At 47.7% G+C, this 26,663-nt stretch overlaps 9 protein-coding genes across 9 annotated transcripts, besides 3 other annotated features; 8 read left to right on the top strand and 1 right to left on the bottom strand.

Annotated features, from left to right (window-relative positions):
• Positions 1-1,028: 1,028 nt before the first annotated feature.
• On the top strand, positions 1,029-2,431 carry FPSE_01518 (uncharacterized protein; the record flags this gene model as incomplete). The annotated part of the gene is made up of 2 exons (XM_009254638.1): positions 1,029-1,534; positions 1,654-2,431. The coding sequence occupies 2 exons, from the start codon at positions 1,029-1,031 to the stop codon at positions 2,429-2,431; spliced, it is 1,284 nt and encodes a 427-aa protein (XP_009252913.1).
• A 1,015-nt stretch (positions 2,432-3,446) lies between these two features.
• On the top strand, positions 3,447-4,573 carry FPSE_01517 (uncharacterized protein; the record flags this gene model as incomplete). Its single annotated transcript, XM_009254637.1, has 3 exons — positions 3,447-3,715; positions 3,769-3,850; positions 3,902-4,573. The coding sequence occupies 3 exons, from the start codon at positions 3,447-3,449 to the stop codon at positions 4,571-4,573; spliced, it is 1,023 nt and encodes a 340-aa protein (XP_009252912.1).
• Positions 4,574-6,362: 1,789 nt separating this feature from the next.
• On the top strand, positions 6,363-6,946 carry FPSE_01516 (uncharacterized protein; the record flags this gene model as incomplete). The annotated part of the gene is made up of 3 exons (XM_009254636.1): positions 6,363-6,562; positions 6,615-6,764; positions 6,814-6,946. The coding sequence occupies 3 exons, from the start codon at positions 6,363-6,365 to the stop codon at positions 6,944-6,946; spliced, it is 483 nt and encodes a 160-aa protein (XP_009252911.1).
• A 1,083-nt stretch (positions 6,947-8,029) lies between these two features.
• Positions 8,030-10,762, top strand: FPSE_01515 (uncharacterized protein; the record flags this gene model as incomplete). The annotated part of the gene is made up of 2 exons (XM_009254635.1): positions 8,030-10,534; positions 10,619-10,762. 2 exons carry the CDS (start codon positions 8,030-8,032, stop codon positions 10,760-10,762), a joined length of 2,649 nt encoding a protein of 882 aa, XP_009252910.1.
• Positions 9,335-9,381: a microsatellite.
• Positions 10,763-11,254: 492 nt separating the features above from the next.
• On the top strand, positions 11,255-12,809 carry FPSE_01514 (uncharacterized protein; the record flags this gene model as incomplete). Its single annotated transcript, XM_009254634.1, has 3 exons — positions 11,255-11,278; positions 11,330-12,628; positions 12,684-12,809. 3 exons carry the CDS (start codon positions 11,255-11,257, stop codon positions 12,807-12,809), a joined length of 1,449 nt encoding a protein of 482 aa, XP_009252909.1.
• A 1,504-nt stretch (positions 12,810-14,313) lies between these two features.
• On the top strand, positions 14,314-15,414 carry FPSE_01513 (uncharacterized protein; the record flags this gene model as incomplete). Its single annotated transcript, XM_009254633.1, has 1 exon — positions 14,314-15,414. One exon carries the CDS (start codon positions 14,314-14,316, stop codon positions 15,412-15,414), a length of 1,101 nt encoding a protein of 366 aa, XP_009252908.1.
• Positions 15,415-16,023: 609 nt separating this feature from the next.
• On the top strand, positions 16,024-16,613 carry FPSE_01512 (uncharacterized protein; the record flags this gene model as incomplete). The annotated part of the gene is made up of 4 exons (XM_009254632.1): positions 16,024-16,083; positions 16,163-16,268; positions 16,362-16,464; positions 16,541-16,613. 4 exons carry the CDS (start codon positions 16,024-16,026, stop codon positions 16,611-16,613), a joined length of 342 nt encoding a protein of 113 aa, XP_009252907.1.
• Positions 16,614-17,813: 1,200 nt separating this feature from the next.
• On the top strand, positions 17,814-20,126 carry FPSE_01511 (uncharacterized protein; the record flags this gene model as incomplete). The annotated part of the gene is made up of 7 exons (XM_009254631.1): positions 17,814-18,140; positions 18,215-18,322; positions 18,433-18,570; positions 18,884-19,231; positions 19,301-19,495; positions 19,582-19,746; positions 19,947-20,126. The coding sequence occupies 7 exons, from the start codon at positions 17,814-17,816 to the stop codon at positions 20,124-20,126; spliced, it is 1,461 nt and encodes a 486-aa protein (XP_009252906.1).
• A 1,686-nt stretch (positions 20,127-21,812) lies between these two features.
• Positions 21,813-22,033: a repeat region.
• A 2,163-nt stretch (positions 22,034-24,196) lies between these two features.
• Positions 24,197-24,233: a repeat region.
• Positions 24,234-26,541: 2,308 nt separating this feature from the next.
• On the bottom strand, positions 26,542-26,663 carry FPSE_01510 (uncharacterized protein; the record flags this gene model as incomplete). The annotated part of the gene is made up of 1 exon (XM_009254630.1): positions 26,542-26,663. A coding segment is annotated over one exon (122 nt), but the record flags the coding sequence as incomplete, so codon positions are not given.

A 26,663-nucleotide genomic window follows, 5' to 3' on the forward strand; every position in this document is an offset into this window, starting at 1 on the left:
TGGGTAGCGAGCGATGCCTGGCATAACTTTGTCTCGTGTCTTCTTCTCAGAATATCTGTCCGTTCCTTCAGGTCGAGAACAAGGGGATGGGATAGAGCCCATCGAGTGCTCAGCCCCCGTTCGCCGGCCGATTGCGACTTTGGGCGCATGACACACCCGGCACCTAACGACACACCCTACCGCAGACCACCGCCTAACCCCTCCTCTCCCTCCTGGGCTCTCTCTCCTCCCTCTCACGGGCTACTCTTTCCCTGCTGCAACTCAGTTCGGATGCTTAACAAGGGTGTCCACGAACCAATCGACCTGCCGCATCATCTCCACCCGTAGCCACTCAATGGCTGGAGAGCCCCCCCGAACGACAGAACAAATGGCAATACGTAGCGCTTGGTGGAAGTCGTTGGAACCCGGTCCAGGGCCTTGGCTCCCTGTGGTTGAGCCCCCTCTTAGACTTTCCAAGGCACAAGGCCATGTTTGGTGGCTCAAAGGTACTAGTGAATAAGTGACCAGCCGGGTGCGCTTTCACTGAACAGAGCAAGTCTCGATAGTAATCGCACAGGCATCAATTCAGACATCCCATTCAGACACACCAGTCTGCTACATACGCCCCGCTCCTGACCACACACACACCCTGGGCTTGGGTGCTGCTTCCCAAAATATTATTTCTCGTCTGTTCTGGGACTCCTGCTGGCAACATCTTTCTCCTCTCACCACTTCTCTTCCTCCTGTCAACACCATTCCAACACTTCCAGTCCAAGTCTAACTATCAACACCTTACCAAACGCCTAGTTCGTGATCGACACGACTCCAGTCGGTCGAATCCTGAACATATACCAAGTCGCCGGCAATGGCCTCATCCAAAGTACGCTGCTCTCAACCCTCGGAGGGACCGAGCCCGAGCCCTGTCATGATCTTTTCCACGGCTTGCCAGATGGCATAACAACCTACCAAGGCCCAGATTTGCTGATCTCCTTCGTCCTTTTCAGGAAATGCAGCAGTCCTCGAGGCCATTGACTCAGACCCGTTCTCCGATGTCGTCCACGTCGTCGGCCCTCCCTGGCCGTCAATCCCACGCTCGGACGAGCTCGCACTCGCTGCTCACAGGCGCTCTCAACGCCAACCATAGAGTGACTCGACGCAAGTCCGTCACGAACCCGAATGCGAATGTTGCCGCGATCGCCGCTGCTCTTCGGGAGAGTGAGCGTTCAAACGCCCTACCCATCAACAGCGGCCGCCGAATGTCAAAGAGCGCTGCTGCTCGTGCTGCCATCGCCGGTAGCCTTCCCTCCCCGCCTGCTAGCCTCCCGAACCACAAGTCGATACCCGAGACGAAGCAAGAACTCAATGGTAGCGCCATTGATGATGAGATGAACGACGGCTCGGCCGACGAGGGAACTGCCAAGTTCCAAAAGGCTCGTCAACGCCGTGCAAGCGACGGCCAGACTCTCAAGGAGGGCAAGAAGAGCAATAGGGTTGAGGTTCGCTGTGACAAGTGCGGTAAAGGCTACAAGCATAGCAGCTGCTTGACTAAGCACTTGTTGGTTCCCCTCCTCCCAATGACTTGCCCCAGCACAGAAAGCCTTGTCTTTAGACAAGAGCTTATTTTTGGCGTGCAACATTGCGTACTCATGAATCCGTTTCACTAACAGTTTCTAGGTGGGAACACACACCTGAGTGGGCATTGACTTCCAAGTTGCTCATTTCAAAGCATCAACAAGTCCAGCTACTTGAAGCTGCTTCGGTTCTTGTAACCATGAACGGTATCGAAGGCAACGCTTCCACTCCTCCCGAGTCTACCAAGGACTTCCAGAGTGAGGCCGGGTCATCGTCACCTGCTGCCTCTAGATACTCTGACCCCGAGGAGCGACAGAGCTCTGCCGACACTACACCACCTCCGCTTACTGAAGGTGTCAGCGTCAACGGCACCTCTTATCGCAACAAGCGCTACGGCAGCAACGGGTACGCGAGGAGCTACCAGTCGGCTGCTTCTTTTGGGGCTGGTAGTGTGCCGTTCGGCTCAGGCTTTGGCCACTACCGTCAACCGAGCAATGATCACCGTCCAAGCTCTTCCGGTCGAAATGCCACAGGAGAGGCCGATCGAGATCTGGCCGCTGCAGTTGAGCTCCTGAGTTGCAGCTTTGGCAGCAACAACGGATCCCGTCCTGCCATGACTCCTGCGGATGCGCCTCCTGTCCCCCCGCTGCCTGCTCAGTACCTGGATCAAGCAACTTCGCTATCGACAGCGAGCTTCATCAACAGCTTCCCACGTCGACAGCCCGAGAGTTTTACTCGTGGTGACATGAGACGTCCCAGTGTAGACGTCCGAATGGATGGTAGCGGCGATTCGGTTATGGACGATGACGATTTCGAGATGCGTTCGCGCGGTCGTAGCGAGGATGATGACGATGGTGTTTTTGGTCGCATGGAGGAATGATTTTGGATGCATCATTAATGGGTAACGATTGGGACGGAGTATATCTCTTGGGTCGGGCATGCAGGCTCTGGAGTTGGATTTATCGGATGACGTTGATGGATAAGCGCGTTATCTCTTCTTCTTTTTTTTATATCTTCTGTATCACATACAGCGTGTTATCATGAGGTGGACCAGATCTCCGCTGTCGATTCCCAGCACCGAAGAGTGGAGGGCCCGTCTGGTGTGGAACTAGATGAGATTGCATCGCCACGAGGTTAAAGTGAGGATTCGGACAGGCGTCGAGTTGGACGCCCAAATAAATACCTACCAAATGGAAATCAAATATTGAAACCACATTGCCGTGTTGCAACATTGGATCACCACGGGATCAAGAGTGAATGAATAATTGAAAATGAATCAATTCATCAAGAATAAGGAAGAACATCGCGGTGATGAGACATCACTGTACGGTTCAGACAATGTCACATAAGAGCAGCCAGCCTCATCCATCAAAGGACAGATCAGATCGATGAACAAAACGAGATCAGAGAATGATCAGAGGTCACCTCTTTCTTGCGGCAATGATTGACTGATGAATCAATTATTGCTTGCTTGTAGCAAGAGAGAAAAGAAAAAGAAAATCGGAGGGTCCAAGAGAAGAGAGAAAAAACCTTCATCTTCCATGTCGGCTGTCAAAACAGCTACTAACCCAGTCCAGTAGGTGCGCAGTGGGGAACTCGAGGTTACGAAATGCCGTCGAAGGTCCATCTGATGGAGGTTGCCCGGACAGCGACGTCACTGATTGTCCAGTTCCCCACTGGAGCCTGCCCTACCTCCTACCTCTAGGTGCTGAACTACCTGAACTCTTACCCTCCCTGCTTACACTGGATCGCAAACACAAAAAACAACGCCCTGACTCTCCCTAAATTCGGGTCGCAAACCTTTGGTATTTATCATTTCGGCCTAGCCTAGACAGGTGGCGTATCCCTGAATCTCAGATAATACATTGTCTCAACCAAAACAAACAAACAACGAAATGGCAACAAGAAGAAGCGCCGCCGCGACCAGCGACGAGACGGCGATGACAACAACTCCATCATCACCAAAGCAAGTGGAGCGACCTCCGCCATCATTTCGCGATATGGTCCCCCACAAGGCAAAATACCCTCTCGCGATCGCGACAAGCTTTGCGATGGCGTCGTTGGGATACAGCTTACTGAGTGAGCTCACCAACGCCGAGCTCGCTGGCCTCAGCAGAACACAAGACACATGGGAAGAGGTTGCTCTTCTAGCCGGGTGGAGAATGTTAGTAAATGTGCTATTCTTGACAGAAGACGAACTAACGGATGCGATTACAGTGTTGAGTTGACAATAGGATGGTATGCACAATTGGACGGCCTCGACGTGGCGATGCTGGATCTGCTATCTCACGGCCCTCACGTTAGTTAAACCCACCTGTCGAAGCCAGATCGCGTTACTGACTTATCAAAGTTCTACCTACTCACAACTTTCTACGGCCTCAACTGGACCACGGCAGCCTCAGCACTCGCTATTGATATCTTCTCAGTCGCCGTGCCCTTTTACCTACTTCGTCCGCTCTCTCCCACCCACACATCGTCAGCTGCCGCCGCTGCTGGTTTGCCTAACCGCGAGCTCCTCGACCTTCCGCTTCAGTCGTACACGGCCGCTATGTCGACAGGTATCTACACTGTTGTCCTTGTTCTGGCGCTACGTTTCGTCCTGCCTCGCATTCTAGTCGTCAACTACTCAGGAGTAGGCACCCTCGAGCCTGCATACAATGCTTCATACGCTGCCATTCTCCCGGTGACAACCCTTTTCGGTATCGCCGCCAGCACTTTTATCTTTGCGCCTTTCGCGACCACGGCACGTGCTAAGGAGGATGACAAGATCAACGAGTTTGATCCTGTGGCTGCATCTCTCGGAGAGACCGTCCAGTGGAACGTGTGGGGTTACACTGTCAAGACCAAGGTGGTTATTCGTCGAACAGTTTTGGTTGCTTTTGTTGCTGCGGTCAACACTTTCCTTGCCTCTTACAAGACCATGTATCGAGTCGATGCCATTGGAGCCGCTGCATATGCGGGCGTCTGGACATTCGCCGCCGTCTGCAGTGGCATTGGCCTGGGTTTTGTGGGCGGAGATTAAATAACCAGCAGTGCCATGTTCTGGAAGCTGAGATCAGCCTCTTGTACAGGGTCGTGTACAGGGTATGTTGGGGGCCAAAGAAGAGGATGTTGATAGCATCCTTGTTTCTACATTGGCAGATGAGGAGATGGATGGATGGATACCCCGGTTTTCCTATATCGATCGGAGTCAGAAGGATTTAGTGTAGCCACTTGGCGATGCTGTTGAGATTGGCATCGAATGTGGCTATGTTTTTTGTTTATATTGTTTTCTCTGTTATATTATGCTAGGTTTGTTTTGATAATGTATGAATACCGTATTTTGAGAATTCATTCTTTAATTGCTAGTCTCAGTATGCTCCAGGGTGTAGGCTCTAGGTCGTCATTTGGTGGTGTCTCACGATTTCTAAAGTCAAATACCAACTTTTACTAAACAGTCATAAAGTGAAGATGTCGTCAAGGCTTGGAAAGCTAGTCACATGCCTGATGTGCCTATTAGGCAAACATCAATGGATCGGGCATTCTGGGCGACAGCTTGGCGCCTTCTAGAAGGAAAAAAGGATGGAGGAGTGCGTCTGGAGACGGAGAAACCCACGATAGAGCGAATTACATATCGTGGAGAGAGTCGGTGGCTTTTCTTCTCTCTCATAGGGCTGAGGCTATGCAACCATGTCAATGGTCATGGGCAAACGGGAAGCGTTCCGTAGACCAAGGACTAGACTAGGGGTTGTACAGCCTCGGGCGATTCCTAACGAAAACAAGGGTTTAAATCTGAATGCCAGAACTAAGAAACGCCCGAGGATTCTCAAGGCAGCAGAATAGATTGTAGGTTGATCGACCGCTCGGTATACTCAATAGGACGCTTATCCATGTAAAACAGCCAGTCCTAAGCTGACAACCCCTGTCCACCGGTTCCCTAACTTCTGGGTCCCTATGACGCCTGACAACATGTGCATGCAGGAGAATAACAGTTCTCTCAGAAAGTGAAGAGCGTGAAATGGTGGTGTTCGTAGGAGCAACTAGGCGTCTGACGTCCTTGATAGGACTGTTTGTAGCCTATACCCTTGTCGTACTAAATTATTGGATATCTTGTCTTTCTCTAGGCTGGCTGTGGAGATCCACAAAGACTGCCTTGTGAGTTTGTCTCGAATAGTTTCAGTTTTTGTTTAATTATGTGGCAATCTGACACTACTACAGGAATTGAATTCACTGCAATAAAGGTTGTTCTCTGTAGAGTTGATGCCATTGTAGAAAAGCTATAGTCCTAAGAAACATTTCAAGTTCAAGGCATCACTTGGATGAAACATAAACCAGGCAGTGGTCAACTACCTAAAGATGAATCACAGACTACTGCAAGCCCTATACTATATTCCCAACCATCCAGACCTGCATGTCAAATTGCCCAATGAGCCTCCTTCCGAGTGGCCCAAGCAGAACAAGGCGTCACGCCCTTGCAATGCAGTGCCCAGTGTGTCTACAGGTCCCGTGCCTGGCTTGAGCAATAAGAGATCATCTAGTCCTGGAGTATATGCCTTATGGTGGGGGCCAAACTCGACATGGATGTTTCAAACGTATCGATGTAAGTCTTGAGGCTCCAGTATGCCTATTGAGTTTCAACCTTTTGCGCAGATGGGTTGAAAGTCGTGGGTATAAGAGAAAGGGCTTGTTCCTGAGGAAGACAATCTACAATTCCATCTTCACTACAGTCTTTATCACAACAACTCGAAAGATACCAAGCATTCGTTTATACTCAAACAGCAACAGCAACCTCTTTTACAAGAACACTTCAAAACACTACAACAAACTTCAACATGTCGAGCTACTACAGCCAGCCAGCCTACAAGCGATCCAAGAGCGTCAAGAGTGAACATGAGATCACCCTCAATGGCCCCCTTGATGTTGTGGGATCTGTTAAGTCTGGGAGCAGCATCAACTTGAACAACGATGTGATTGTCCGTGAGAAGCTTGACGCCTACGGAGCCATTGGCCTGAACGGAAACATCACATGCGAGTGAGTAGATGCTATGATGACAGGGACGTTCCAATTGCTGACTTGTTAATAGGGGAAAAGTTCAGGCCTATGGAACTATCACAGTGAACGGCTATACTATGGTCAACGACAAGATCAAGGGCCGTGGAAAGCTCAGGGTCAATGGAACACTCATGGGAACAGACCTGGAGATCTATGGAAACATCACCATCACAGGACACCTGTATGTATATTGTCTATTGCTTATTTGATCTGAAACTGACACGGAGCAGGAGATGCAGACGTCTTGTTGCATACGGAAACATCACGCTGATAGGAAGCGATTCATCATACTATGTCGAGGAGGCCGAGCAAGTTGCTGGAACGGTCATGATTAGAGAGGCAGAGCCCGACTGGGAATACTAAACAAGCTTCCAGGGTTGGGTTTTCATGGTGAGACTTGGAAGATATGATGGCATGTTTGTTATAAGAGACTTGAGCTCGTGGATTTGGATGGAAAGATATGGGTTAGAACTGTGATATCACTTTGGCGTTTTGTTACTTTTACTTAGACATGATCATTAGAGGAGGATAATACTGCCTGAACTTTGGAAATAGGCTTTTGTATGAGATAGGTTGAAATTGGATGGTTGAAAGGACATGCAGACAATACTACCCTAAAGTAACGTTAACTAATTGAGCATTATGTAGATTTCAAGCCCATGTTTTTGGAAATCATAGTAATGAAACTGATTTGTTTATGACAATTCCTGATGTAAACATATATGCTCCATTGATTAGCACCGGTGGTTCAATGAAAATCCTACTATCTTGGTCAATCCTCTAACATTCAATATTGAACTCCCATCATGAGTCTCAAACATTATTACAGTAACCAGCGAAAGAGTCACAAATTCCATTCTGGCCATAGTCCCACAGGAATGGAAAATACATAATCCTCATACAATCAGCATTGCGCCATGTTGTTGATGTGACAAGTTCATCATGAGTCCTAGTCCTATGATGGATGACTCCAAGGCATTCATTCTATGGGTCCCGAATATGCCTTGACCCCGGCTTGGTGCGGAGAGTTACCGGGGCTTCTGTCGATCGAGCACGGAAGAAATGACTTGCAGAGGCTTGTTATCAAAAGCATGTAAGTTGTTCTTCTTCAGTTAGAGTCGCAGCCTAATCAGGCAGGCAGTCCTACTTTTGACATGCATCTCAATATCACATGATCATTCTCAGCCACCTGCTCTATCGCCACTGGATCCAAACCCCAGTCGCGTTCTTGGTGGGGCGAAATCGACCAGGTACTAGCGCAATTTCCATCATTCGCGACTTGACACCCTTGATTGACGTATCGCGCCCGACCAGAGAGTGAACGCGATCGACCACATCATCATCAAATGGCATCACCGAATTATCCAGATTAAATCCCCGAATCCTGCTTGATACACGACTGGCCCCGTTAAGCGCACTCCAAGAGCTAAAGGCCTAGGCGCCGCCATGGCCGAAGCAGCAGCAGCAGACCCCGATGGCGACACCACCATGGAGGTTATCTCGCCCAAGAACCAGACATCATTCCGGGCACCCACGCTAGAGCGCATCGACAGCCTCGCGTCCATGGAGTCGCGCGTAGATCCGGATGCGCAGACAACAGTCACCGACTTTCTCGATTTTACCGATTATCTACCCTCCGATGTCGTGCGGTCCTTGATTCTCATCGGGAAACTCGACGAGAGGTACGCGAACGCTTCACTCAAGATCCACGACTTGACCGAACTATGGGGTTCCTTACCGAAAATCAATATGGAGGAGCGCCCGGCGCCAGTACAGCTCCGGGCCGATATTTCAGAGCATCTCGACCAGGCCGTCAGCTCTCGCGCTTTTGCTCATGCTGAAGCTATCAGAATGTCGGACAATATCAGTAGGCATTACAGCAAGGCCAAAATTTTGCTATCGAAACTTAAAAGTATGAGGGATAACTACCCAACCGAGGAGCAAAAGAGTCCAGTTCAAACAAAGTCACCACAAGCTGCCAGGAGCAAGGCACTCAAGACTGCGGCAGATGGCCAGAAACATCGACGACCACAAGGGCCTAGGATCATTGTGCCAGGAGAAGTACTAGCGCCATACGATATCGATCAGGACATCCTCACAGACGAAAGCGATGTAAGCTCAGACGATGATTCCGACACGACAGCGCAAAACCGAAGAACACCTGGGCCAGCACCACGGATCAAGCTTGTCAGCAATAAACTACCAAAAACGCCCAGCCGTCTTGCTCGTCCAGTTACCTATGCTACACCCGCACTGAGCGAAGCGGCCGCCGCCAATAACGCAGCTCTACTTCAGCCCCCGCCTGACGACGCGGTTGTCGGTAGTCCCCATGCCCCGTGGTTGCAGCTTACCCAGTATGAGCTGGCCAAGTTGCGAAAGCGCATGAAGAAGAATGCGACGTGGACCCCCAGCGAGACTATGATTGCTCGTGAGCTGAAAGCTCTTGGCCGCGGCCCTGACGCATATCATGAAGCTAAGAAGGACGCGAAAGAGAAGGGCGAACGATTCGAACCCGTGGTTCCTCAGGCAATCGTGGATACCAAATCAGGAGAGAAACAGTTGCCAGCTGGTGCCTTGAGTCCAGACACGTTGTCTGCGGAAGAGGTCGCCACCAGCAATCGTGGTATGAAGCTCAATGAAGCTAAGAAATTGAAAAGGGAGGCTCTTGCCAAGATGGCAGCTGAGGAAGCAGAGGAGTCAGCGAGGAAAATGAACGAGGCTGCTAAATTGTTTCTCGGAAACGGAAATGGGAACAAAAATGCCAACAACAACAACAATACCACAACCAACAACAATAATGGGAGTAATGGCACGCCAAAGACCCCAACGTCTGAGACGCCCGTCAAGGAAACCCCCAAGCCCACCAAAACTCGAGCAGCATCGCGATCAACGAAGCGCAAACGAGAACCAGAACCCGAAGAGCCTGCCAATACCAATGGGAGCGCCGAAAAGAACGAGAGCCGACCTCAGGTCAAGCGGACCAAAACCGAAACGCCGGTCCCTCCGCCTACGCAACTCACGTTAAGCAAGGGCCCGAGTCCCGAAAACCCGGTGCCCACGCCTGCAGCAGCACCCGTTGATCAGCCTGTGGCATCACATGCCGAGACTCCTGTTCCCATACCCATTCCTGCTATGGCGACCAGGGGATCGGCCAAGTCTCCAACACCCAACCCATTTACAACGTCAAATACTGGACCTACCAAGCCTCCTGGCCCTCCCCATGAGACCCCAGTCCCTCTGCCATTTTCTGAAGGACGAAAATCGGTCACCCCTGTGCTGCCTCCAGTGAGGGAGAACACTAAAAGAGAAACCCGAGGCGATGCTGCAAAGAGGACACAGCAAGCACAGCAACAGCAGACAGATCCTCCAGCGATTCAAGCGATCCCCGAGGTATCTGAAGAAGAAACCCTTAAATCTGAACCAAAAACATCACCACTACTCCAAACAGCAACTGTACAGATTGCTGTTGCTCCTCCACAATCCCCACCTCCCCCACCTCCTCAATATGCTCCTGAAGTAGCAAGCAGACAGGTACCCTCTCGCGCCCCCACTCCTCGAATAACCCCTGGCCCCGAAGGCCTCGCCATCCGTCGACCGAGCTCTCGAGGTAAAGCTGCGAGTCAAGAGCCGCAGCTCTCGTTAGCTGCAGATCGCCCACGACGAGCGAGCACTGCTCGCAACACGCCGGCGCCCGAGCCTCGACCACCAAAGCGAACTAAGCGGCCTGCTCCTGGAATTGTTAGCACCACCAAAAGCGGCGGTAACAGCGCTGTTGGTAAGCGAAAGGCGCCACCCAAGAAGAAGGCTCGACCTAAGAAGGACAGGGGTTCTGCCGAGGTTGAGCTGGAGGATGTAGATGATGATGGAAACCCCATCGATCCTGACGAGCCCAAGTACTGCCTCTGTAACAGGGTCAGCTTTGGCACAATGATTGCTTGCGAAAACTCCGAGGTATGCGACTCTTTAGCAAACAGCTGCTCACTCTTCACAACACTGCGTCAAAAGCAGCTGAACACGAAACTGACAAACGGGCAGTGCAAGCAAGAATGGTTTCACCTCGAGTGTGTTGGACTCACTGAAGTCCCTGCACGCACAACTAAATGGTACTGTCCTGAGTGTCGGGTCAAGCTTAATATTGGTGAAAAGGGCGAGGTCAGTGCCCGTGGGGTCAAGAAGTGAGGAAAGGAAGGCATTGCAATTCATGGGTTAGAGCGGGACCGGATTTAAAGGTATGGGATAAAGCGTTTATAGTTGCTTGTTGCTCTTGAGGAGGAACTGGCAAAGGGATGATACCATGGCGTTAGGATACATGCTTCAACGATATATCGTCAGAAATCGTGGGCACTTCGAATGATTAACAAGTGATGATATTCCGACCTGGTATTTGTGATACGTTTGTCAAGGTCAATAGCTTGTCTATTTGTCTCACTGTGAAGACCTTTATAAGCGTCAATAGAAAGATAATTAATGTCCATTCTGCCTCTTATAGCATCTGGACACTTGTGGCTGTGTCAACTTACGCCACGATCTTGTAGTGGGGTGAGCGTCAACACCCCGCCATCATGGGTAGCTGCTCTTCAGCAGTCCAGAAACTTCCATTGAACAACTCTCAACATTTCACTTTGGTGTATCCTACTACAATTTGAATTAGGTTTGATCCGAGAGTACAAAATGCCTGTGGATTACAGTAAATGGGTAAGTAGGCGAGGTCAATAAGGTTCAAGCGGCTACTGACTTTACTGCTAGGACGCACTGGAGCTCAGTGACGATTCCGACATTGAAGTGCACCCCAACGTCGATAAGCGATCGTTTATTCGCGCGAAACAGAACCAGATTCATCAGGAGCGCCAGCATAGAAAACTTCAGATCGAGACTTACAAGTACGAGCGTATAGTCAACGATGGATTGATCAAGCGCATTTCAGGCCTCTTGGCATCGCTCCGAGCTCATGCCTCTGAGGCTGCCACCCGAAACCCGGCTGAGGTTGCTTTCCAAGCTGTGATGGAGTCGGCTGGAAACCCTAAGGATGACAAGCCCCCCGTACCACCTGAGGGAGTTCACACTCACGAGAAGGAGCAGCCGTCGTACACCAAGATGATGGCTACACTCCTGGACCAGGTCAACAAGGCTCTGGATGAGAAGAAGCCTGAGAACAGATACGAGGCCATGATTGCTGAGATCCAGGAACATGAGGACAAGGTTACCAACTTGCAGAAAGAGCTTGAGATTAAGCTGGCGGAGCTCGAGAAGGAGGAAGGCCGAAAGATCACCAGCGAGGGAATTCACACAGGTTTCGACAGCTCGCATGTCGCCAAGTCTACGCCCGAAGATAAGAAGAAGGAGACTACGCAGGTGGAGCTTTTGAACCCTGGCGCCGCCGCGGGATCTTCGTCGAGCTCGGGAGCCGAGAAGCAAGACGTCAAGATTGACGACGACAGCGATATCGAGTCTTCACCAGCTGGAAAGAAGTTTGGTACCATCAAGGCGAACGACTACCAGACCAGTCTCCAGTTCCTGCTACAGAACCCCCAACTGTTGGTCGAGAAGGAGACCGATGGTCTTCTTGTCCAGGCTTTTGATGCTGCTCTGGAGGGCAAGGATGACCTATCGCGACAGTACATTCACCAGGGACTGCTTCTACAGTACTGCCGGGCCCTTGGCAAGGATGGTGTTGGACTGTTCTTCAAGCGCATCATGACCAAGGGACACCAAGCGCAAGAGGTGTTTTACAAGGATGTGCAAGAAACTTATATGAAGATCAGAACCCGTTCCCGCGAGATCCTAGCGGAGCGAGCCAAGGAAGGTCAAACAGAAGGCGTTGAGCAGATCCAGCTGCACGCCGTGGAACCTGGCACGGTCATCAACATCAAGGTTCCTGCTGCTGACAGCGAGGACCCCGAGGAGCAGGAAGCGCGCGAGATCTTTGAGCATTTCGCCCCCGAAATGCGCAAGGCTCTGGAGACGGGTAACCTAGACGAGGTGAACAAGGTGCTGGGCGAGATGCCGATTGACGAGGCTGAGGAGCTCGTGGGTCTCTTTGGCGAGGTAAGTTACAGCACTTTAAATAGAGTTGCAACATGGCTAACGATATGATTTACAGGCCAACATTTTGAGTTTGGAAGAGCAAATCATCGATGCTACTACGGAGGAGGGAAAGAAGCAGCTGAAGGATATTGAAGCTGCGGCTTCATCGGATAAGAAGGAGGAATACGATGACCCTGAGTAAATTATGCATATGAGGGATGGGGAAGGAACCCTGGCAGCTTGGCGATCCGATGCACATGGAATTTTAAAAAGTGACAGTGGTATGGATTAGATCGGATGAAGCCTGGCTATGCAGATATGGAGAATAAACAATGCTAGTATACCCTGATTATGAGAGTCTCTGAATTATTCATGTTTTATTGGAGATGTTACTAGTTATCAACTGCAGCTGCGGAGTATAACTATCGGCTATAGTTATAGCTATTGATAGATTGTTGCTTGCATTATTTTAGGACTATTTTTGTTTCTTGGTATTCTTTGACCGAGGTTGGCGGCTTATAAAGCAACTATCTCGTGGCAAGCTCATGTGAAAACCTCGTGTTGGCAATATCGATTGATTCGATGAGCCTTTCCTATTATGAGGTGGTCATTTTTTGAGCCGCGTCGTGACGGGAAGCGGGAGCGGGCATAAAAAAACGATAAAAATAGAAGCGGATACCACCAACGTTTTTTATGCTCAGCCTCCCGCCGCCACCCAGGACATGTCATATGCAGAGATCATCGCTATGCAGAAACAAAAGAGGTTGGATAAAAGTTTGAGAGTACGATCGCTATTGATGAGTAAATGCTTTACAGAAGAGTAGTAATTTCGAGACTTCAAGGATTTGAGATTGAGTAAACAAACGAGATTCAAGTCAAATTTGTTATTAACGGTAAGGCGTTTTTTTCACTACAAACGTAAACACCCCGGAATGTGGCATGCATGGTATCCGTCCATATGTCTTTAAACGAGACACGGTCTCGGCTCCCGCATTTTGTCTCTATTTTCTTGGCAGTCATCTTGGAAGTAACATGATGCTTATTGTTTCTTTGATCGGAGCAAAGAGTGGAAAATAGATGGTTGGAGTTGTCGATCATTTGATGCTGGCCAGCCTCGATAAGAAGACATGACGCGTGTCGTAAAGAGACAAAGACAAAGACTCAATAATCTCAAACTGTACCTAAAACACTCTGTTTACGACATGGTAGCACTGCATAATAGCAGAAAACTAAATAATCTTTTCTTAGTCTACCTGAGGCTATTGACTAGCCTACAGTCTGGGCTGTCTCGTTGATGTTTTGAAGCGCTGGTAACCAATGGGATATCTCCACTGCTGACGTTTCAAGGGGCGCAGCATCAAGCCTGCGTCTCTTTTTTCGACTTGGCTTTTTCGCTTCGTTTGAAGATCATTTCGAGCCTCCAGGCTCAGGGACTGGCTCAGGGACCATCCAACCACCAAAAAAAATTGGACCGGGGGGCGACGTCAGCTTCAGTTCTAAAAGTTACAGGGGGTGCCGGTCCCCTTTAGACTTACGTACCTGCCCATCGATCTATATACTTGAGCGCTCTCTTTCTCTTTGTTCATTTTTATTATTTCATATCACATATCTGTTTCTATTATTGTTTCTTTTTCATTTCCATTTTAAATCTCACATAGACAAGTTATTCTATTAACTAAAAGGAAAGAAAAAACACCAATATCAAGATGCTTCACTCTTCACTTCGCTCCATAGTGGCTGGAGTCCTCGCTGCCACTTCAGCTGTCTACGCTCTCCCACAATCAACAGGATCTGGATCAGGATCTAGTTCTTCAACAGCATGCAACAACTCTCCCGATCTTTGCGACCGCAACTACAACAACATCACACACATGGGCGCTCACGGAAGCTCCTTTCTAACAGACGGCAACAGTGGCCTCACAGCCGCAGGAAACCAAAACTTCAACGCCACAGATGCCCTCGATGCTGGTCTTCGTTTTCTCCAGGCTCAAGTCCACAAGGAAAACAACGCTCTTCACCTATGTCACACCTCGTGTGATATTCTCGACGCTGGGACGCTTCAGGATTGGTTGAGCAAGATTAATGTCTGGATGAAGGCCAACGCCAACGCCAACGAGGTCGTTACCATTCTGCTTGTCAACTCTGACGATGCCACCGCCGATGAGTTTGGAAAGGTCATCAACGGTTCCGGTATTGCCGAATTGGCTTATGCGCAATCCAGCCAGAACGCTACCACCGAGTGGCCAACTCTCAAGTCCATGATTGATGCCAAGACGCGCCTGGTTACATTTGTTACCAACATCGACGCTTCGATCCAGTACCCCTACTTGATGCCCGAGTTCAACTACATCTTCGAGACAGCCTTTGAAGTTCCCGAACTGACCGGTTTCAACTGCACCGTTAACCGTCCCTCCAAGATCAAGGATGCCGCTTCAGCCCTGTCCAACGGCATGATGAGTCTGGTCAACCACTTCAAGTACCAGAGTCTCGCCACCAACAGCGATCTTTTCATCCCCGATACCGAGAACATCGACACCGTCAACAGCGACGGTACCAGCCAAGCAGGCCAGTTGGGCAAGCATCTTCAGGAGTGCCGACAGGAGTGGGGTGTTGCCCCCAACTTTGTGCTGGTCGATTTCTTTGAGAAGGGCCAGGTTCTTGCTGCGACGGACAAGATGAACGGCGTCTCTGATGCTACCGGTCGCGAGGCAGTCAAATCAGACGAGTCCCTGGCCATTGCCAACGATAGACAAGTCGGCATGGTTGCCTTGACAGCCTTTGTCGCTGCCGCCGTACTCTTGGTGTAAACACACAAACACCAATCTCAGAATGCCATTGAGCATTCAAACATATTCCCTTTTGTCTTTATTCTTTCACAAATACCATCATTCCTTTCTTTACACAGGTTCGATCCGACCCTGCCGTTTAATCCGGTTCGGTCATTCTGGGCATATAGCGAGGCGTTTCTGGGGCTAGCAAGCTTGGATTTTGATAAATTACATTTTAAGACAAGCATGGAATTCTGTTTCTAGACTGATAGATGTATGAATGGGGCATACACATACATATGAGCATAGAGTTGGAATAGAAGGGCTCACATAAGATGGATACGACATATCGTTACCTCTAGATACACTAAATGAACAGGCAAAGAAGCCACCCTGCAAAGCAAATACCAGTTTCAACAGTGATGAATCGTATAACTTGTATGTAACCAAGATACATATTCATCAGTGATAATGTCAGTAATTTAAGCATCATGAAGTTGTTTTTGGTCTTGGTGACGTCCTCTCAGCCAATTGGCAGCGAGTTTTAGTTCGTCCGATTTCAGACCCATAGCCTTTAACAACATCAACTCACTCTTCCCTCAACACAGTTTTACATTCTTCATCAAAACATCTATCAAGACCTTTAAAATGGATTACGAAAGCCTTGCTACGCCAGAGTCGTGCTATGTCGACTTCTGCCTTCTTCCCGTGAGTAACAACTCCCCGCCCGCCCATGCCTGTTTAGGGTCATGGCACTCGCGAATCGACGGATACTAACATGTAACAGCTCGGAACAGGGAGTGTTTCCGTTGCAGAGGATATCGCCGAGGTGCAAAAGGTCCTCAAGGCGAGTGGATTGAAGTATACCCTCCACTCTGCCGGTACCACAGTCGGTGCGTCATTTTGTCCCGCTTCTCCGACAGCATGCCTGTCTTTTGCGGTGGCCTTTATGGAGAAGGACGTGATAGCTAACAATTGAATAACAGAGGGCTCTTGGGATGAAGTTATGGCGGCTGTAGGAAAGGCTCATGCTGCTGTACACAAGCGCGGCGTGGTGAGGATTCAGTCGTCCATGAGAGTGGGTAGCCGGTAAGTTCAATTATCTCGCCACGTATCTTGTACAAGGGTATACTGGAAGGATGTTTTACTGACGATGAGTTTGCAGAACGGACAAGAAGCAGACGGCTGAGGAAAAGGTCAAGAGGGTGGAAAACATTCTGGCCAACGAGTCCAAGTAGTAGATAAAGGAATGACTTTGCGTTTATAGTTATACCAGAAAACATAAAAGCATGTCGTTCTAAACATGACAGCGCCAGAAGTCCTTGTTTGTTATGGTTTATCTAGTAATAAATAAGCCTATAAGAGGCTATTGAGAATGTTGCTTTATGAAATATAACAAGACATTGACAAACCATATTAACAATGGTTTCCATGACACAGTAATTGAAACAACTGTGCTAACTTGTTGCTTTCTTGTACATATGTACTCATAGTAAAGTACTGTTTCTAATTCTTCCTTATTGTCCCATCTTAGGTACTTCAAGATATGATATGACTAAGTTTAAATCAATATAGTATTAAAAGGGATTTCCCCAGCAAGTCCGCCAAGTTCTATGGAATATGTCATCTACCGTAAACATCCAACTCCTCCAGCTGAAGGAGAAAAAGACAAGTCTAGGAGGGATTCAGACTCTCACTGGAGGAATCAGAATCCGCAGTCATAACAGAGCCTATTACAAACCTCATGCCTTACTCTGTAACTGGCCGTGAAAATGCATCGGATGTAGTCCATGCAGTAAGTTTGGTTGTATAAAACAGACTTAGAGGCACCCAAGACAAACATCAGATAATTAATTAAGCTCTTTTCATTGCAACCAGTTGATACTATAAGCATACTATCTTATGCCGTCCTATCTCCAACGTAACTCCTTTCTTCTGTAAGAGTATGTTATGGTTCTCAGGAGATTGGAATTTTATTAGATCGATCTTTTCCTGCCCTTGACTCAGTTATGACGGGTTGCCTAGGTGTGATTGAGGAGTGCACGCCAGCCGCCACAGCAAACAGTCGTAATTACTCCTGTTGCCAGTGCATGCCAGCTGTCACAGCAAATATATATTTTAAACAATCAGTAAGCAATCAGCGAACAATCAATAAACACGTCTGCCTAAATCTGTTGCCTAGCAGAAGCAGACTTTTCTTAAATTCCGTTATTCCTTTCATATCCCTCGTTTTCTCAACCACCAACAATATATACTCCTCTCTGAGCCCTGTGGCTCATTGACTTGCCTACGGTTTACCACATAATGTTATAGCAATGTTTGTTTTTACTGTTAAACTCATATCTCTGCAAAGATTGAATGAGTAATACATTTGCATTTATATACCCATCTCTACCTCAGCCAACATATCTGCACAATATACTAGTCCAGACAGCGATATGGATACTCAAACAACATCAGGAAGTAGGTGGGTCGAGTGTCTCCTCGATATTGATGACTCGATCATCCCTGGCTCGACACTTCAGCCCATCGGTCCAGGACTTCACGTCCACGCCAAACTTGAGATGGGACTTTACGCCAAGCCAGCAATGAAATTACAGTTCTCCGTTCGACATCAATCTCAGACCCATTTGTTTGCGATAGCCATCATCCCACTGCAGATGATTCTCGGAAAGCCACATATCGCGGACGTTCAGACCGCTGACCAGGTCTCCTTACACCCGCTTCTGGCCCATCAACAGATGGGTAGATTCGAACCGCCTAGAGTGAGTGACTCATTTATGTCAACTGTACCCGAAGAGGAGCAGCACCATGCTTTAGATATTGCTAACACTACCAGACTATCCTTACCCTGCGAGTGGGCGTTTCTCGTGAGGATATCATCACCTTCAAGCCGCCGTCATTCCAGCAGAAACGCAACAACCACCCAAAAGCTGTCCAAGAGATTGTAGACGCCGTTCTGGAACACTTGGAACTTCCACCTCAGGCCACTTTTCGGCTTTGGTCCTTCCCAGAGTCCAGGACCCTTGCTTATCTTATGACAATTTTGTTATGGAGGATCTCAAGCACCCCAATAAGCCAGTCCCGTCGACAAGCTTGTTCCTCGACGGCGAACAGCAGACGGTTCCCATGATAGGTGGCGCCATCGAAGAAATCACGCTACAGAATGACCTTGCAAGCAAGTTGTGGAATACTGTATTGCAAGCTGTCGTCATCAAAAATCCTTATTCTCTTTGGATCCAAAGACAATGACCTACGAATTTATGGTATCTCAGCCGATTACCAATTATTGCGCTGGTACTTTATCGTCGATATCTCCAACGGAGTGGCAGACATATTCCTAAACATCGATGCCCCTTTTTATGCCTATCTCAGGGTTGAGTACGAAGATCGTCCCATGCCCTGTGTTGCATTTTCACTCGAAAGGCGGACACAGACAAGGCTTGGAATCATATGAGCCCTTCGCCTTGCCGAGAATAAGGGCGAGATACAAGAGCTATCTTGCCAGGCACAACCCGATAAGGCAATTGAGCAAGAGAACGAAGCTAAGCAGGATACTCTGCAGGAGAGACTTGCCAGCGTTCGTGATAATGTTTATACCAACATCGCAGCGGAAAGTCTCTATTCCAGGATCACCGTTCCAAGCCCTGCAGCCATCGAGCAACATGCAGAGCAGCCAGTGAACGTTCAACTTGCAGCTACGGCTCTAGACCTGGAAGCTCACTTGCGCCAGCGTCACCACGCCAAGGTCGAAATGGGATTCATTGTGCTGAACGGAGCGAACCGTATGACCGAGTCAATGTCGCTCATCCCCATGTCCAAATATCTGGAGGCATCATTCCTCCTCATCGGCGATGTCAGACAATTCGGGCCTGTCGTCACGACTGTCGATCGTTATGGTTAGAAATAATTCTTTGGCCTGCAGCGCAAGACAAGCTTATTCAAGCGCATCGAGTACTCAGGGGCAATTCAGTATCGCCTCAAATCCAATTACCGCGCTCGTGGCCACGCTGCAGATTTCATCTGGAAAGAATTCTATGATGGTCAGATGAACATCATGAAAAAGAAGGCCACTCCTGCGACTGCCGCTATCACCGAGTGCCTCGGAGACTGGGTCGCAGTACCCCAATGTCTTCATCGACGTCCCCGAAGCTGCTGAAGTTCAGGTTGGCACCAGTTACACAAACCTTGCAACCGCACATCTAGCCGTCTCTCTCGCCACAACTCTACCGTGATGGCAAGCTACTCAATGCAAAGGACGCTGGCGACCACCAAAGAGGCGACGACGAGATCAACGTCCGACGAGGCACTGTCCTCATTGTCATACCCTATCGCGCTCAGAGAAGTGACATTGGTTTCTTTCTCTCGCAGGTTAGCGTGGCTGAGCTTCCTCCACCATTACGATTGGTCGCGCAAAGAGTATTCCTGAAAACTCTCATTTGGGCAGTTGCGTTAAGTTTCTGAAGGACCGCAATGCCGTGTACGCTCTTGAAAAGGGCAAGTCTCGTCCTCAATGGACCGAATGGTATACTAGGTGCCTTAAACATAGGCATATGGTATATATATGCAAGGAGGCACCTCATTGCACCACATGCAATACCCCCCACGCAACTCGCTACTGCCCCCGATTCGACGAGAACGCCATCTCGGACTTTGCGCAAGACCCCGTCACTGCCGACGACGGTATTGTCAGAGATGTGTTCATGTCAAGAGGCAGCGGGAAGCAAGACGGGAAACGAGCGGCGTTTTGACCCCAGAATCGTGCTTCACGAAAGCCGCCGGTCGGTATGCTTTCAGAGGTGAAGAGTCAGTACAAAGGAATTCGCAAATCTATGAAGCCATTGGAGCCGGATGCCGACAATTGATTCTGAGGTACGCTAGCTTTTGGAGGAAGTCAACAAGTGCATTAGGGAATACATTGAGGGAGATATCAAGGAGTACAGCAGAGAAGATGTCGAGTAATAGCAAAAAGTTAGCGTAGTTCAATCAATTAATGTGACTTTATAATTCGTTGGTGTCTTGTGATACTTCGTAAGGCAATATTTATAAATAGTCTCTTCTAGGCAGATTAATATTATACAAGACATAATATACTATAATCATCACCTCAACAGGCCTTGGACATCGCACTAGATCGTTGTTGTGGCTCCTACGGAAGCAGAACGATCTTTAACCATGGCCTTTGGAGCATCTAAGAGTGCATAAAGGAGTTTTGAACGAGTTTAAATTATAGCAACATGACTTCCCACTAAACCGCCATCCCAATCCTTTGCAGACCCTGATGTCTTGCATCCCAACATGTTTACCCGATATGATATATGTCTGTGATTCTGCTATACCCGGGTCGTCCTTTGTCTCATGTCTCAGCCCGAAATGTTTTGCAATCACAAGACAGTCCCCGAGAGATGTCCTATCTTCAATCCCAAAATTAAGGTATCAGTTGGAAAAGGAAAAGAAGAAGACGACACCGCGTGAATACGATCGGCGTTTGCTTTTGTTAGACTCTAGACGCATTGCGTCGTATCCCTTTACTTGCGTCCATGAGTGTTGCACTGGTCAAAGACGGTCTTGAGGACCGGCTGGGTACGTTTGCAGTACCCTGACCGATCACAATACCCCTGAGAACGCCTAACTTAAGCATATCGAGATGCTAGTCGAGCAGCGTTTATGTCGCGAAGACCGCTAGGCCAAAGCACCCAAAAACGAAGGTCCCCTTTACAAGTAACAAAGAGACGACGGTCCATATCTGCTTCATGACAGTTAAGAACAAACCGCCATGTCGGTCATGGACTCGATCTCAAATTGCCATGTCACGCATCATCGCCGTGTTTGGGTTGGTCGATTCCTGGATGTTTTGAAGTTGCTCGGAAACTATGTGGTATTTATCGTCGAAAGTGTCTCTACCGTCAAAACTATCGGTATCATCAGAGCTGGCGCTATTATATTCAGCGTCGTTGGTTCGGAGTCTCCCGTAACGTTGGCATCTTGAGCGATGTTGACGTTGACGTTTGTGTCTTTGTCGGCAATGACTTCATCTAAGGCATGAAGAGTCTTGTCGTCGACATCATTGCTAGATAGAAGACGTATTGACTGGATTAACCTTGGCTTGAGGAGATGTATCGTTAGGCACTGCAACTTGAGGAAATGTCTCGAGCTGTCATTTCCGTTCCGCTAGCCTAGAAATGTATCAGTATATGCTGTTAAACGTTCAGACGCACTGTTATTGATGGTAAACTTACTCTGCCACTGACCGCTGTCGTATCACGCACTGGCAAGTGTAGGCGCCGAGCAATCTCGTTTCAAATAGAGGGTAGTCGACGTCGAATGCTTTCACAAGGAGATACCAAAGCACCGTGTTGGCTCTTGTTTGCCTTGCCACGGTCTTGGGTGTCTCTGTCCCACTCCTCTGGCGGCTGAGAGTGATCAGGGGCCCGGCGTGACGATGTGATGGCGTTCAAGCTTCTCACCCATACCTCGCCCTCAGGGTAGAAACAAGGCCATGGGGAGTAGGCGAACGTCAATGTCGAAGCCTAGGGCGTGAGCCTGGGTTGAACGGCCTCCAGTGCAGATCTTGGTGGTAGCACCAAATACTTCAATGAGAATTTGAAGGACTGAAGTAAGCAAATGTTCCATGTGAAAAGCAGCTGAGCATATGTTACAAGGTAAAAGTATGTCAAGATGATGTCGTTCTTTAGTGCTGAAAATATGCAGGTGCCGTTGTGGCGGAATACAGGAGATACTCGCGGAAAGCAGGCGAAGCGTAGTGAGAATGAGAGAAAATGAAATCTGATTGCAAGGCAGCTGATTCAAGCATAACTAAATGTTTGTTGACTGTTTAAAGCAGTTGCGCACCGGGACGGCTGGCGTGCACTGGCAACAAGAGGGAAGAGTTCTCAACACATCGGTAGGTAACAACTGGGTCTAATATGGCGACAAAACTCATATCATGCGCTTTCACATGCCCCAAACTCCTAAAAAAGGTATGGACGACGTTTATATGAGAATGCCAAAATGTTTATCGAGGGTGTGCGAAATAGCCAATGTTGTTTTTGAACAGTATCACAAAGATAGCACACTATTGACTTGGATTTTTCATTCATGAGGTGGCGAGTCATCCGAGACGGATGCCCTTAACAGTACGGTATCAGTAGTTCAACAATAGGGTTTTGCATTCATAATGCTCTGCTAAGTCCTGTAGATAGTGAGCAGGTGCCGAGGTAAGAGTTGAAAATAATGATGGTGAGGAAGAGTAGGTGGGATAGGACAGGACGAGTGTTGTTAATAGTGCCAATTTACCACTTTGAAGAACAAGAGATTGATTATCCATCTCTCATTTATATTGGAGGTATCTAGACATGTTATATACAGCTGAATTTTCGTATCTCATGCATTATTTGTATCGGCCTATGTGTGTGTATAGCAGTGCACTATCAATCTTTAAAATAATCAACGGCGCAAACACGACACTATGTCCCCAGAAGTACAACAGTAAGAATTTAAGCTTCAGTATGTCAATAAGGCTACATAATTAGTTACAAATGTATCGATCTATATTACTTGACACTTGGTACATTGGTTCAAGATGGATGTCTCAGGTTAAAGGGGGGAAATGTAAAAGCTAGCTACCGGACAGATATTATAGGCTTTGTATATATAAGAATAACGTTGCTGTGTGAACTGTATCGATTGCATTCTCACGTCGGCTACGGAGTGAGAGAGATGAAGTTGGTTCTAGGCTTTGAAATCACTTACAACTACGACGCTAATAAGTACCCTCTTTTTTTGGCAAATGAGAGACATTGTAAGAGCGGCCCCACATGTCGACATACGCGGGTCCTCGCAACTTGGCGCGAAATCCTATCATCCAACGACAGAAATCTCTCAAGAGCCATAATACGAAAAGACTTTTCAACATCCACACAACAAGCTGGTTTCGTGGTCTAACGGTTATGACTGCGGATTCTGATTCCGCCAGCGAGGGTTCGACTCCCTCCGAGACCTTTCTTTTGCTCCTCAAACTGAAGGAGTTAGATTTTGCTGCAGATACCATTTTTTATGAGCCTGGGTCTGGGGGGTTTCTGCGCTGTCACATTCAAGATCTTATTAAACAAGTCTATATCTAGTACTATTCCAACGCCATTGATACACTCTTAATTCCTTGTTTCATGCCCACCCTCTTTCGCAACTCCTTTACAAACTCTGAGAAAATCCTTTTGCTACATCACTGAGCATTTGGCCTATTATGCCTAGCCACCGTCTTCATAAAATTCACGCAATAGTATTTCATCCGCTTGATCAATAGTGAGACTTTAGCAAGTACTGTGGATGTTTGTTTTGATACTTGGGTACTACGTGACTTGCAGGACCCAATACCGACTTCGTCCCCTGCTCTGTAGCTCAGACTCATAGTACAAAAGAGTTCACAGCACCACCTTAGTCTCACACATTAAAAAGAAAAAAGCCAGTTCGCAGCCAGATACCCATTCTTCTCTTCAACACTACGTGTGATACTCATGTACGGTTTATTTATTTGATGCCATGTCGTCGTCGAGTGCCTTCCGTTTAAGAGGATTGAGTTTGAACTGGCGAATGAGAGGGGCTGCGGTAGATGGACCCACACGTCGGGCCAGTATCTATCTATGCTAAACGTTTCCAGACTGGCGTAATATATATTCATTAATATTAAAACAAGCCTAGAGATAACATAGCTAGTAAATAAGTTATAGTAATTTGCTTTAATTTAAAAAGAGATAGTTTTACTACTATAGTATCTTAAAGAGATGTAAAAATTACTCTTTAGACTAAAGAAAACAAAGCTAGCTAAAACTAATATTTAAAATTAAAATTAAGATAAAATAGGTAATTAGGAGTATTTTAGCTCTATAGAGCATAATAATAACACTATCTACTAATAATAAAAGCCTTAGGTCGAGTGGTGTAGTGGTGATCACGTTCGCCTCACATTTAGTGTCTCGCGAAAGGTCTTGGGTTCAATCCCCGATTCGACCTGGTTTCTTTTTGCTACCTTGTCCTACATCTATATGTATAAGAATATAGTTATTAAGTTAAAAAAAAGGCCGCCGTGATGGGAATCGAACTTATAACCTTGAGAAGAACTTCAGTTAGGAGACCTTGCTCTTTTGGGGGGGCTACCTACCTATAAAGTTACACCTACTAGGAAGCTTAATATAATAAAAGAAAAGGAATAAAAAGAACACTGAGGAGACTGGGCTATTGGGAGGATACAAGAATGTCTCTTCTGCTATTGAGCAGTGGCTGAATTCAGGAACAGCAACAGAACGCCCGATAGCTAAAAAGAGACATCTCTGGTAGACAAAGACAAAACTCTCTAACGCCACGAACAGAAACTAACAATTGAGCAACGGCATGCCCCTGCGATAATGTGACCTGCCTCTATTCATAAGTTTTAGTTAAGACCTGGAGAATAAAGCTATGCTGTGAATCTAATGCGCCCTTGAATCTGAGGGTTATGTAGAAGGAGTGCTCTTGTAAGAATCCTACCAAATATACTTTTAACGACTTTCATATAAACAAAGAACACTGAGAGTATTCTACGGTAACTTATAATATGACTGGTCTAGTTATGGTGCTCTTTTTGATTAGCATTGAGAAGACCTTGCGCAAGAGGTCACTGAACTGTATAAGGTCAGAATTAAGGTATATTTTATGGCCAGACTATACCATTCAGCTACATTTGTCTTACATTATCAACCTGGTATACCAAACGAGCCTTATACGGATACGTTATGTGCTGGCGAGTTATCCTTCTTAGTGAAAAAAAGTGATGCTCCTAACCGTCGTATAACAGAAATTCAACAGTAACGGGTACGTTATAGACCCTGAGAGCGCTTGTGTCCACGCCCAGTGAGATACGGATTTAGTTCGCGAGAATTTCAACAAAGCCTGAAGTACGCTTTCAATCCATCTCCTGAGAGTGACCAACAACTAACTGCCTTGCATAGGTACCTACCTAGGTAAGAAACATCATTATGTGTCTCGCTTTTGATCTTCTGTTGGATTGCTTCGAAGTAATTTCCCTGTCAGTCAGTAGCAGCCGGTAGCGGGCAGCTGGCGCGGAAGAGATGGTTCATAGGCCGGCCCAGCCTGTCCTTTCTTGCCGTAAATGAATACCTAGTACGTGCATATCTCTCGTATTTTAATTTCCCCATCTTTCCTTCTTCCTATTCATTCTCCAAGTCCATTTGGGCTAACGAGACATGACCCTTCAGTCCCAACATGTCTCTCGGAGAAGCCTCTAAAGAGTCCTTCTCTAATGACGACTTTTGCAGAATATATCCCAGACGGTGTTTTTTTTTTCTGGCGAGACATTCATTCTCAGTTAAGACATAGATATGATGATATCAGAACTGCCCCAGAAGCTCAACTTTATTTCAGACGGTATAACATCATCCGCCAAGGTACCGAACGACGTTGTGCCCATCACCAAAGTTTCCAGTCCCCAGAGTTTAAAAAAGCACGCGCTTTTCGTACAGTTCTTACGTTAAATTCCGCGGGATGAGGCATAGCAGAGCATTCGCATCAAATACAAACCGTAATAAATCGACACGATGAAATATGCTTCTACGGTTAGCATCAAGAAAAATCGCACCCCAGGCCGAATCCCACTTTACAGAGATCAACAATACTCCCTAGGGTTCTCTTTACCATTTCAACGCGGATTGAGTAGGTTACGGTTCCTTCTGAATACAGGTGGGCGGGACGCCTGGCTCTTTCCCAATGGATTTTGTATTCGGGTCCTTCCACAATCGGTCAACCGCACCTTCTCCCCTTTCCAATCTACTGCTCATCGAAAATCTCAATTCTCCTCCCACGCTAGGGTGAGTGAACCTTTCGTTTCACATCATCAAGTTGGCATCGGAACCAAGTTTACGAAATATTAGTTATCTTTACGTTCAACTTTATAAAAGATCAGCCGCCTTTATATACAACTTTATGAAGGGTTTGCTCCAGGTCTCGCCGAGCAAAGAAAAAATCCCTCTTGGATTCAAGCACAAAAACCGGGCCAAAAAGTCAACGGCTTATACGCAAGCGGACCACTGATCAGGATGAACCTTCCCTGACCAAAAAAATCAAATACCAGTCACTTCAACATTCAGCTCTGCCTTACAAGGAGCTGCCTCAACTTCAACCTTCGGCGAACTTGCTATGGATGACTTTGAGCTCGGTGATGACTCCCAGCGCATTGAACAAGCATTGCTGGAGAGTGTAGTGGCCAAAGAGTTTGGAGAGGAAGAGGAAGAGGAAGA

The sequence above is a fragment of the Fusarium pseudograminearum genome, chromosome 4, assembly GCF_000303195.2.
Source record: "Fusarium pseudograminearum CS3096 chromosome 4, whole genome shotgun sequence".
Lineage (NCBI taxonomy): Eukaryota > Fungi > Ascomycota > Sordariomycetes > Hypocreales > Nectriaceae > Fusarium > Fusarium pseudograminearum.